This window comes from Cervus elaphus, chromosome 1 (genome assembly GCF_910594005.1).
Source record: "Cervus elaphus chromosome 1, mCerEla1.1, whole genome shotgun sequence".
Taxonomy (NCBI): domain Eukaryota; kingdom Metazoa; phylum Chordata; class Mammalia; order Artiodactyla; family Cervidae; genus Cervus; species Cervus elaphus.
The window spans coordinates 42,707,960-42,720,161 of NC_057815.1; the positions used below are offsets into that span (position 1 = coordinate 42,707,960).

The 12,202-nt window shown below is 41.9% G+C and overlaps 1 protein-coding gene across 2 annotated transcripts; it reads left to right on the plus strand.

Moving 5' to 3' along the window:
* Positions 1-200: 200 nt before the first annotated feature.
* Positions 201-12,058, plus strand: CD3G (CD3g molecule). 2 transcript variants are annotated; one of them, XM_043900455.1, is made up of 7 exons: positions 201-526; positions 4,088-4,111; positions 4,549-4,764; positions 5,318-5,449; positions 6,557-6,600; positions 7,372-7,440; positions 11,282-12,058. In XM_043900455.1, exons 1-6 carry the CDS (start codon positions 466-468, stop codon positions 7,420-7,422), a joined length of 528 nt encoding a protein of 175 aa, XP_043756390.1. In that variant the 5' UTR covers positions 201-465; the 3' UTR covers positions 7,423-7,440; positions 11,282-12,058. The 2 variants fall into 2 exon arrangements, with proteins under 2 accessions (XP_043756390.1, XP_043756397.1); XM_043900462.1 differs by having other exon boundaries at positions 7,372-7,436.
* Positions 12,059-12,202: the final 144 nt, after the last annotated feature.

Consider the following 12,202-nt stretch of genomic DNA (forward strand, 5'->3'; position numbering starts at 1 on the left):
GGTGGCTCTCTATTCAGAGCTCCAGCCCTAAGCACCTAAGGGTTCCCAGCTAAGTTCATCAGTTCTAACAACAACAGCTAGCAACAGGCAACAACTGGCTGAGCTCCAAGTAACAGATGATGGCGGAAGTGTTTATCGTCCTCATGAAGAAAGGGGCCCAGGCCACCTCCCACCCCGCACCCAAGGGCACTTTCTGTATAAGCCGAGTCTCTGAGATGGAAATCCAACACTCTGTCTTGCTCCCTCCCCTCCACCTCCCACACTCCTCTCCCCAACGGAAAGTCAGAGACATCTGCACCTGCAGCCCTCCTGAGCCCTGCCCCCACCCTGCCCACACTAGCAGCCAAGGGTGGAGGCTCACAAGGGCCTCAGCCCTAAGGATGCTGGGCGGGGCCAGGCTAGCTGCTAGCACAGGCTGGCTGGCTGGCTGCTGGGGGCCGCTCAGTGCTTCTGCGGAGAACAGAGATGGATATGGAGCAGGGGAAGCGTCTGGCTGTCCTCATCCTGGCTGTCACTTTTCTTCAAGGTAAGGGCTAGCTAGGGGGTCTGACAGTCCAGAGAAGGGCTCAAGGGAAGAAGCCCATCACCAGGGGGGACAAGAGTATTGGGATCCCCTAACCTTGAGATGTCACCCTAAAGTTCAAAGAAGGAAGGGCAAAAATGAAGTTTATTTGCTAGAGAGAAGCAGTGTTCCATGGGAGAGGTGGAGTGCTTGTCTCTTAAGAAATCAAAACAGAGGACTTATTGACTTGAGAGAGGACCCGGATGCCGCCATCTTAGGTTTGAATGTAGCCCAAAGGGCACAGGCCAGGAGCCTGAAGAGAAACAGTTTGTATTCCTTAACTCAGAGCTCCAGCTAAGAGTAGACTCATAGAGCATTCACTCACTTGGTTGGTCAGCTGGTCAACAAATATGTGTGAGGTCGATCCTAGTAGAGAATATGGTGGCTCAGAGGTTAAAGCATCTGCCTGCAATGCGGGAGACCCGGGTTCGATTCCTGGGTCGGGAAGACCCCCTGGAGAAGGAAATGGCAACCCACTCCAGTATTCTTGCCTGGAGAATCCCATGGATGGAGGAGCCTGGTGGGCTACAGTCCATGGGGGTCGCAAAGAGTCGGACACGACTGAGCGACCTAACTAACTAACTAACTAACTAAAAGGTAAATAATAACCTGCCCCCCATGAGCCCATAGTCTGATTGAAGTGATAAGTTTCAACATTTCCAGACTGAGTATAATGCGCAATATAGGGTACTTGTACGAATATTCATTTGCAAATACAGTAGGAAGTGGATGAACTGGGTCGATGCCTGGAATATGGACTCTAGACATTTAAAGTTGTTGACATTGTTCAAGTATTATGTGAGATGTGAGGAAGAGGAGGTTGAGGATGGAACTGTGAGGATATCACTGTTAAGGAAAGTTAGAGAAAAAAAATGTCAGGAAAGAGATAAAGGAATGATCAAAGAACTGAAATAATCGGTGAGTGCAATTCCATAGAAACCAAGGGAGTAGAGAATTTCCAGAAGGAGAGAATCACCAAGAGTATGAAATGCTAAAGATACATCCACTGATAGAAGAATATATTTAAAAGTTTAAGTCTGTGGGATTTGGCAAAACAAAGGTCATGGATGACTTCAAAGAGTTTAAATGAGGTAGTGTGAGTGGAAGCCAAATGGAAATGAGTAAAAGGTGGAGGGCAAGGCGGGGAAAGAGCAGCAAGTGTAAAATGTTCTTTAAAGAAGTTTGGATGAGAAGGCTGGAAAGGTTGAGTGGTAAGTGGAGAAGTAGCAGACTCTAAGAAGAAATTTGTGTGTGTGTGAAAGAAACTTGAGCACATTTCCAAGCTAAAGGAGAAGACAGCAAGTAGAGGGAGGCCCTGGAACTGACACTGAAAGGCTGCAAGAGTGGGATCAAGGATACAGAGCACAAGGCAGTCTCACCCTCTGAGACTAGGAGGAAGAAGTGCAGATGGCTCCAGCCTTAGAGAGGCTTGTGGATGGAAAAGAAGCTGAAAAAGAAAGAGCCATTACAGCATCTGTGTTTTCAATGAACTAAGTGGGCAGCAATGTGACCTGCTAAAATTGAGCTGGGTGATGATTGAGCTGGGGACTACAAGAGACGTTGGAGTTTAGAATTATTTCTGAGAGGAATAGAGAAAGAGCCAGCTGAAGACAACACAGGGTGAGGGGCAGTGCTGAAGGCCTGTGTAGCAGCTATTTCTGTTGAGCAAAAAAGCCCCGGACTGAGCCGTAGAAACCTGAGTTCTGTGTGCAGCTCAGTCACCAATGCGCCAGGTGAACTTGGCGATGCCTCCTCCCTCTGGACTCAGATCTCTCACCCATCAACCTAGGAAATTTGGTTACATGAGCTCTCAAGTCCTAGAAGGAACTAGAATTCAGATAATCAAAATTTTAAATGTCAGCAATCAATTGTACTGTCTTTTCTATGGTATCAGGATTACAATGAGAGAACTCTTTGTTCCTCTCACAGTGACCAGCTTGCTGGGGAGAAGAGCTAGTTAGAAATCTGCTTAACTCTTTGTCTTGCTTTTTTTTTTTTTCATTTATCCATTCATACTTTCATTCAAAACATATAATGCTCCTACCATGTTTCAAGCACTGTGCTAAGTGGTATTCATAAACAGTTCAGTTCAACTCTGTGTGAAGTTCTAAGACTGCTATTGTCTCTGTCAAGCTTTCCCTGTCCCCTCACTCTTGGCCAAAATCAATACTTTCTACCCCTTTCCATATGCATTTATACAAGTACTAAATGATAATTTGTAAGTACTATTACATTTATTACATTTGTGGGTTATTTTCCACTTCACTGTAAACTCTTCAGAAGCAACAACTAGTTATTTGTATTACCACCCTTTTCTTCCACACTTCTTATTCATGTCAGGCACATAATAGTGATTGGTAAGTGTTTGGATTAAATCCAATTGAATTGAACTCCAGTGTTGGCTCTCTATAGTATGTCTAGCATGCAACTCTACTACTCTGAGTTTTGAGACAGATTTGAGGGCTATGTAGTGGCTAACTCCTTCGGGACATTCAGGATTTACACACACAAAAATGGATCACCAAAGCTGGACAGTATAGAAGTAATTCTGCTCTAAAAGACTTCAGCTAGTACACACCCAATCTTTTCCAAGGCTTTAGCTGCTAAAGGAGCAGAGCATTCCACACTGTACAGGCAATACCCTTACATATAGTGCAATACAATTGTGCAATGCTAACCATCCAGAGTTGGGATCAGACCCCAAAGGTGAAGGGCACAGTCCCCAAAAAGACTATCTTCACTTTAAAAGGGAGGCACTGGTTCAGGGATCCCTAGACCACCCACACTTCTGATGAACAGCCTACAAATCTGTAGAGTTCCCAAGAACCACCTCAGAATTTGCTAGAACAGCTCACAGAACTCAGGAAAGCCCTATACTCACTAGTACAGTTTTATTATAAAAAAAAAATTAGATCTAGACAAATGAAGAGACACATAGAGTGAAGTCTGGGAGGGTCCTGAACACAGAGGTTCCATGCTTTTTCCTTGCAGAATTAAAATACATCAATCTCCTGGCATGTTGATATGTTCACCAACTAGGAAATGCCACTGAGTTTTCCTTGGGATTTCATCACATAGGCACGATTGATTGAATTCATTGATCATGTGACTGAACTCAATATCCAGTCCCTCCTCTACTTCCTAGAGCTCAAAGTCCCAATTCTCTAATCACATGTTTGGTCTTGGCCTGTCCCATCCTGAGTCATCTCTTTAACATAAATTCATATGTGATCCAAGGGTCCACCAAGAATCACAAAGGCAATCCTCTCATTCATAAAATTCCAAGTGTTGAGAAACTCCCTCCCAGAAGCCCAGAACAAAGACTAGACAAACTCTTTATTATACAACACCCTAAATTCAGTTTGGTGGTTTAGGCCACCATCCAGGGAAATAAGTACAGATACTGTCACTCACATGGATTAGGCTCTCTCTCTTCATCTTGGCCTCAAATGACTGTGGAAATGATACATCAGGAGATCTGAAGGACTCCATGCCCAACTGATCCTCTGTCTTCTGTCTCTACAGGTATTATGGCCCAGGTGAAAGAAGGTAGGTGAAATGGCTTCTTTCTATCATCAAACTGGGGAAATTCATGAAAATATGGCCTCTCACAATAGCAGTCCTATGGGAGCAAGTGAACAGCCTAGAAGAGATGGGATGATAAAGGATAGAGAGCAAACCCTTCCATTGTTAACCAAATCAGTGGCCAGTCTTGACCTCCCTGGCTTTCCTGGAGCTAAACAATTCATTGTCTGGTGCTTGGAGGAGAAACGGGTCCCTAGCAGCTAGGCATTACTCAAAGCACCACCTATGAATCAACAGCATTGGCTTCACCTGGGAGTGTGTTAGAAATGCCAATTCCCAGTGCTTCCCCAGAACTATTGAATAGAACCTGGAATTCTAACCAGATTCCCATGTGAATCATGTGTGCCCCAAGACAGGGAGAATTTCAGAGGCAAGATCTTAACAGACATTTCCTTTTTCAGTAAAAGTGGATGACAATCGAGAAGATGGTTCCGTAATTCTGATTTGTGACACGAATGAAAAGAAGGTCACATGGTTTAAAGATACGGAGGACATAAGTTCTGGAAACACAGATAAACGTACTTGGAATCTTGGAAGTAGTACCAAAGACCCTCGAGGGATATATAAATGTGAAGGAGCAAATAACAGTTCAAAATCACTCCAAATATATTATAGAAGTACGTATCCCCTTTGGTTTGCTTTTGTGAAATTAAGCAGTACCGGCTGCTCTGGTGAGCTTCTTGTCTGGGGTGGGTGTAGACATAGATGCTAAACAGTAATGTAAGAGTCAGCTTTCTTAATCTCAGCTTACTGTTTTAAAAATTTAACAAAGCAGTTCCCCCAACATTTTGAAAAAGCATAGCCTGTCTTATAAAGCCTGGCTCACCTTTGGGTAGGCCCCACTGCTTGGAGGGTCAGCAGTGTATATAAACCAAGTTAGGATAGGTAAAAGAGACGGGAGGTTACAAGTTGAGTGACTGTAGCATGGAGAATGGGATATGGTCTTCCTTTTATTTCAATAGTTGCTGGTGGTAAAACCACATGGATTTCCCCAGGACTCCTGCGCAATAGAGGAACATCGAAAAGCATTGAGTTCTTAGTCCAAGGATCTTTCAGGCAATTCCCGTGCCATACCACCCCCAGAGAGGCCTGCTGCCCTGGACAGAAATATTATCTCAAGAGAAAAAAATCCAGAATTGAAGGAATTCTTGTCCTTCCCTCTCCCCACAGTGTGTCAGAACTGCATTGAACTGAATCCAGCCACTGTGGTCGGCTTTATCTTCACGGAAATCGTCAGCATTTTCCTCCTTGCTGTTGGGGTCTACTTCATTGCTGGGCAGGAAGAAGCTCGCCAGTCAAGAGGTAAAAGAATGTTCTTAGGGACTTCCCTGGTGGTCCAGTGGCTAAGACTCCCAGTGCAGGCGGCCAGAGTTTGATCCACAGTCAGGCAACTAGATCCCACATGCCACAAGTAAGACCCGGCGCAGCCAAATAAATAAACAAACAAACAAAAAACAATGTTCTTAGATGAGAGCTGAGGCCATCTGGGACCCTCAGCCTCCTTCCTACCAAAAGAGACCTAATAGAAGAGGCTGGGTTGGCACGTGTTGCTGATGAGCATGGTCCAGTGAGGCTCTGACTCTGAAGGCAGAAGGAAAAGGACACTTGGTGTTTTCATAGCATATTTGCCTGTTTCAGGATACAACTCTCTCTGATTTGTCCTCTGTACTTTTTAAAAAATTACTCACTGTTCATTTAATTTTGTCTATTTGTTTATTTTTGGCTGTGGGTCTTCATTGCTGCATGCAGGCTTTTGGTAGTTGTGGCAAGCAGGGCTACTCTTCGTTGCAGCGCAAGGGCTTCTCATTGTGGTGGCTTCTCTAGTTGCAGCGCATGGGCTCTGGGCACAGAGGCTCAGTAGTTGCTGTTTGCAGGCTTACTTGCTCAATGGCATGTGTGATCTTCCCAGACCAGGGATCAAAACTGTGTCCCTTGCACTTACAGATGGATTCTTAACCACTGGACGACCAGGGAAGTCCCTGTCCTCTGTACTTTTAAAAAATCTGTTTATTTAAGTAAAACCTGCATTCACAAAAGTGTATGAATCACATATATACAGCTCAAAAATTTTTTTAACAAAGCAAACACACAGGCATTCAGCACCCAGTTAAAGAAAGTGAATTAATCCTTGGGGTCACTTCCAGCCTCTACCTAGTCCCCAAAGCAACCACTCTCCTGACTTGTAACAACATTGATTCTTTCTGCCTGGTTTTGACCCTTATGTAAATAGACTCACACATGAAGCGCTCTTGTGTGTGGCTTCTTTCACTCAACAATATGCTTGTGAGATCCATCCATAATGTTGTGTGTGTTCTTATTGCTATTCAGTACTCCATTGGGAGAATATAACCCAGTTTATTATTCATTCTGTCTTGTTTATGCATACATTTTGTTTATTTTTTTGTGCAGCTTCAGACAAGCAGACGCTGTTGAACAATGACCAGCTCTACCAGGTAAGTGAATATGAAATCAAAGAGACACTGCTAGTTAGTAGTGGTAAAAATTTGGAATGGGAGTGGGATGGGCAAGTTATTTGGAAGTTACTATGTAAACCAAAACTGCTTAGGACATAACAGACAATGGCATCGTTATCCCTTTGGGTAGGATGGATGAAACAAAGAGAACGGTCGGGAGAGACTGAGGTCAGGATCTAGTGAGAAAAGCTGAAGAACATACTAGGGACCACACAGAGAGCTAGATGCAGCACCTCCCTTTATCCTTGTCCTCGTCTGCCCCCAGGACCATAAAGAAACCACTCCAAAACCTTGAACAGAAAGAGCACTCAATAAGTATGCATCAGTAGGAAAAAACCTTATGGTTACCAGGGAGTAAAGTGAGGAGGGATAAACTAGAATATTGGGCTTGACATTTACACACTACTATATCTAAAATAGACAACTAATAAGAACTTGCTGTGTAGCACAGGGAACGCTACGCAGTACTCTGTGATGGCCAAGTGGGAAAGAATCTTAGAAAAGTGGATATATGTATAACTGACTCACTTTGCTGATACCTGAAATGAACACAACATTGTAAATCAACTATATTCTGATAAAACTTAAACATTAAAAAAATGACAAAAAACATAAATCTATATACCTGAAGAAAGGTGAAAAAAATTAAAGACATTGAAAGTAAAAGCTAAAAAATTTTATAAATTTTTTTAATTAAAAAATACATATCAAATTAATTCATAGAGGATGATGATAAAATGTCCTTTGTAGCCCCTTAAGGAACGGGAAGATGACCAATACAGCCACCTGAGGAAGAACTGAACCCAAGACTCAGAGTAGGTATGTCTTTCTACACTAATTCTAAGGAAGTGCCTTTGCACTACCTGCCCTCCCGACTACTGCCAAGCCTATCTCCTTTCCCCAAGCAGCTATAAGGATGGGAGGGTAGGGAGAGTTGACTGATAATTTCCTGGGGGGAGGGGGATGGCTCTCCTGTGCATTGTAGGATTTATAGCAGCATCCCGGGCCTCTCTCCACCAGATGCCAGCAGCACCGCCAAGTTCTGACAACAAAAATATCTCCACATACTGCAAATATCCCCTTGGGAGCAAAGTCGCCCTCAGTTAAGAATCACTGATCTATAATTCTCAAGCCTTTATTAAGCATAGTAGGAAACTTTTGTATACACATATATAAATAGTATGTTTGTGCTGTGTGCTCAGTTGCTCAGTCGTGTCCAACTCTTTGCAACCCCATAGACTGTAGCCCACCTGGCTCCTCTGTCCAACAGGATTCTCCAGACAAGAATACTACAGTGGGTTGCCATGCCCTCCTCCAGGGGATCTTCCCAACCCAGGTCTCCCACATTGCAGGCAGATTCCTTACCGTCTGAGCCACCAGGGAAGCCCAAGTAATAGTAATAACCTGTAATGGAAAATAATTTCAAAAGTAATATTTGTGTATATGTATAACTGAATCACCTTGCTGTGTACCTGAAACATTGTAAGGCAACTATACTTCAATAAAATATATATATATATATATTTAATGTAATATATATATATATTAGGGGGAATAAAAGACCTATATTAATCTTCCAATCAATCAGAAGTTCTGATTCAATCAAACAAAAACTTTAGCCAGGGAAACAGGGCCCAAGCATGATTTGATTTTCTGAACCAATTGCATTTTTTAAAATCCAGGTGTCTTCCCTTCTATCCAGTTCTCAGAAACAAAGCAATACATTTTGGGGCAATCCTAGCAGAGAAATTTTCAGCCCTAAATCTATACTTCCCAAAGGTGACAAATGGAGAAGAAAGGCCATCAGAGCAAATTTAGGCTTCTCTCAAAATAAAAGCAAAACTTGTATTAACTGGGTAACTGGGTGCCTGGGGAAGGCAGCAGAGGATAAGATGGTTAGATAGCATCTCCAACTCAATGGATATGAACTTGAGCAAACTCTGGGAGATGGTGGAGGACAGGGAAGCCTGCCTTGCTGCAGTCCATAGGGTTGCAAAGAGTCGGACCCAACTCAGCGATGGAACAACAAAACTTGTATGGTGTTTCAGGAGCGCCACCTATTGGAAGTAATTCTAGAAAGAAAAATGGAAAGGGCAAACAACCTCCTTTATTTGAATATCTTTTTTTACATTTTTATTTACTTTCTGTGTAAGTCATAATTCACACAGTTCAAATAAGCAGTGAAAGGCATCCCTCTCACTCCCTACCCAGTCACCCGGTTGCTTTCTCCAGAGGCAAACAATAATACTAGTTTCCAGAAATTAGTTTGGACCTAACAGAAGCAGAAGATATTAAGAAGAGGTGGCAAGAATACACAGAAGAACTATACAAAAAAGATCTTCATGATTCAGATAACCACGATGGTGTGATCACTCACTTAGAGCCAGATATCCTGGAATGTGAAGTCAAGTGGGCCTTAGGAAGCATCACTATGAACAAAGCTAGTGGAGGTGATGGAATTCCAGTTGAGTTATTTCAAATCCTAGAAGATGATGCTGTCAAAGTACTGCACTCAATATGCCAGAAAATATGGAAAACTCAGCAGTGGTCACAGGACTGGAAAAGATCAGTGTTCATTCCAGTCCCAAAGAAAGGCAATGCCAAAGAATGCTCAAACTACCGTACAACTGCACTCATTTCATACACTATCGAAGTAATGCTCAAAATTCTCCAAGCCAGGCTTCAACTGTATGTCAACTGAGAACTTCCAGATGTTCAAGCTGGATTTAGAAAAGGCAGAGGAATCAGAGATGAAATTGCCAACTTCCAGTGGATCATAGAAAAAGCAAGAGAGTCCCAGAAAAAAGCATCTGCTTCATTGACTATGCTAAAGTCTTTGACTGTGTGGATCACAACAAACTGTGGACAACTCTTCAAGAGATGGGAATACCAGACCACCTTACCTGCCTCCTGCAAAACCTGTATGCAGGTCAAGAAGCAACAGTTAGAACCAGACATGGAACAAAGGACTGGTTCAAAATTGGGAAGGAGTACGTCAAGGCTGTATATCGTCACCCTGCTTATTTAACTTATATGCAGAGTACATCATATGAAAAGCTGGGCTGGATGAAGTACAAGCCAGAACCATGATTGCAAGGAGAGATATCAATAACCTCAGATATGCAGATGACACCACCCTTACAGCAGAAAGCAAAGAGGAATTGAAGAGCCTCTTGATGAAAGTAAAATAGGAGAGCAAAAAACTGGCTTAGAACTCAACATTCAAAAAATTAAGATCATGGCATCCAATCCCATCACTTCATGGCAAATAGATGGAGAAACAATGGAAACAGTGATAGACTTTATTTTTTTTGGGCTCCAAAATCACTGCAGATGGTGACTGCAGCCATGAAATTAAAAGACACTTGCTTCTTAGAAGGAAAGCTATGACAAACCTAGACTGCATATTAAAAAGCAGAGACAAAGCAGAGACCTTTACCAACAAAGGTCCAGCAAAGCTATTGTTTTTCCAGTCATCAAGTATGGATGTGAGAGTTGGACCACAAAGAAGGCTGAGCACCAAAGAACTGATGCTTTTGAACTGTGGTGGTGGAGAAGACTCTTGAGAGTCCCTTGGACTGCATGGAGTTCAAACCAGTCAATCTTAAAGGAAATCAATCCTGGATATTCATTGGAAGGACTGATGCTGAAGCTGAAGCTCCAATACCTTGGCCACCTGATGCAAACAGCCAACTCTTTAGAAAATCTTTCCTATGCTGGGAAGGATTGAAGGCATGAGGAGAAGGAGATGATAGAGGGTGAGATGGTTGGATGGCATCATGGAATCAATAGACATGATTTTGAACAAGCTCTGAGAGATGGTGGACAGGGAAGCCTGGTATGCTGCAGTCCATGGAGTTGCAAAGAGTCAGACATGACTGAGCAACTGAACAATAACAATACAGTCTTACAAGATATATAAAAATACTCTATGTTGGAGATACTCTAGGCATATACAAACAAATTCCAAGTGTGCATTATTCTCCCCATATTTTTCACACAAATGTTGCCTTATACATCTTGCACTTCTCAAAATTATATTCTACTCAATAAAATCTGAAGACTACTTTATACCAACATACAAAGGAGCTCCTTTTTTAAAACTATAGCCACTTTAGACAGATCCCCTATAATTTTCTCAACTAGTCCTCTACTGATGGACGTTTAAGTTGGTTCTTTTGCTCTTACAATGCCACAATGACTGTAGAAATGTCATTTTTTAAAATTGTAGTAGTTGTAGTTGCTCAGTCATGTCCAACTCTCTGTGACCCCATAGACTCTAGCCCTCCAGGCTCCTCTGTCCATGGAATTCTCCAGGCAAGAATACTGGAGTAGGTAGCCATTCCCTTCTCCAGGGCATCTTCCAGACACAGGGATCAAATCGGGTCTCCTGCTTTACAGTCAGATTCTTTACTATCTGAGCCACCAAGGAAGCTCTTAAAAATTGTACTGAGGTATAATTTTCATACTATAAAATCACTCACCTTACATGACTTCACCTGTTCTCAGTAATTTTTAGCAAATTTTCCCAGTTGTACAACCATCACCATAATCCAGATTTAAACCATTTCCATCAGTCTCTTAAGGTTTCTTGTGCTGTTTTTGTGGGCTTCCCTCATAGCTCAGTCGGCAGTCACTAATCTCTTTTCTGTCTCTTTAGATTTGCCTTTTCTGGAAAAATGGAATCATACGATACACTGTTCTGGACATTCTCGTGCCAAGTCTTCATGTGGACATATGTTTTCATTTCTCTGGGTTGCTACCTAGGAGTGAAGGATTGCTGGGTGGTATGGTAAATTTATCTATAACAGTTTAAGAAACTGCCAAAGTGTTTGCCAAACTGGCTGTTCCATTTTACATTCCCACCAGCGACAAGTGATTGGGGTTCCTCTTTCTCCTCATCCTCACAAATATTCATTACTATCTTTTTTAGTGTAGCCATTCTAGGGGCTGTAAAACAGTATCTTATTATGGCTTTAATTTGCATTCTCTAATGACTAACGATGTTGAACATCTTTTCATGTGCTTATTGGCTATTCTCATCATATCTTTAATGAAGCATGTATTCAAAACTTTTAAAATTTAGTTATTTGTTTTTCTTCTTACTATTGAATTGTAAAAGTTTTTATATATTTTCAAATACAAGTCTTTTAACAGATATATGATTTGCAAATATATCTACCAGTCTGTGACTCGTCTTTTCATTTTCTTAATGGTGTCTTTTGAAATGCAAAGGTTTTTAATTTTGCTGAAATCTGTTTTACCCTTTTTTTTTCTTTTATGGATTGTGCACTTGGTGTCATCTCTAAGAAATCCTTGCCAAACCCAAGATCACAAAGATGTTTTTATAGTTTTAGTTCTAACGATGTTCTAATGTTATTTTGAACATTAAGACTATTTGTAACAAATACAAATAAATGCAACTGCAGAACCATAATGTATTTTCACCTGTCATTTAATGAAATATTGCCAAATTGAACTTCATAGAGGCTGGACCAATACATAATTCTAATGAGTGCCTATTGTTTCATACACAATCCAAAAGTGCACTACTAAGCTTTTTCAACTTTGTAAATCAGAG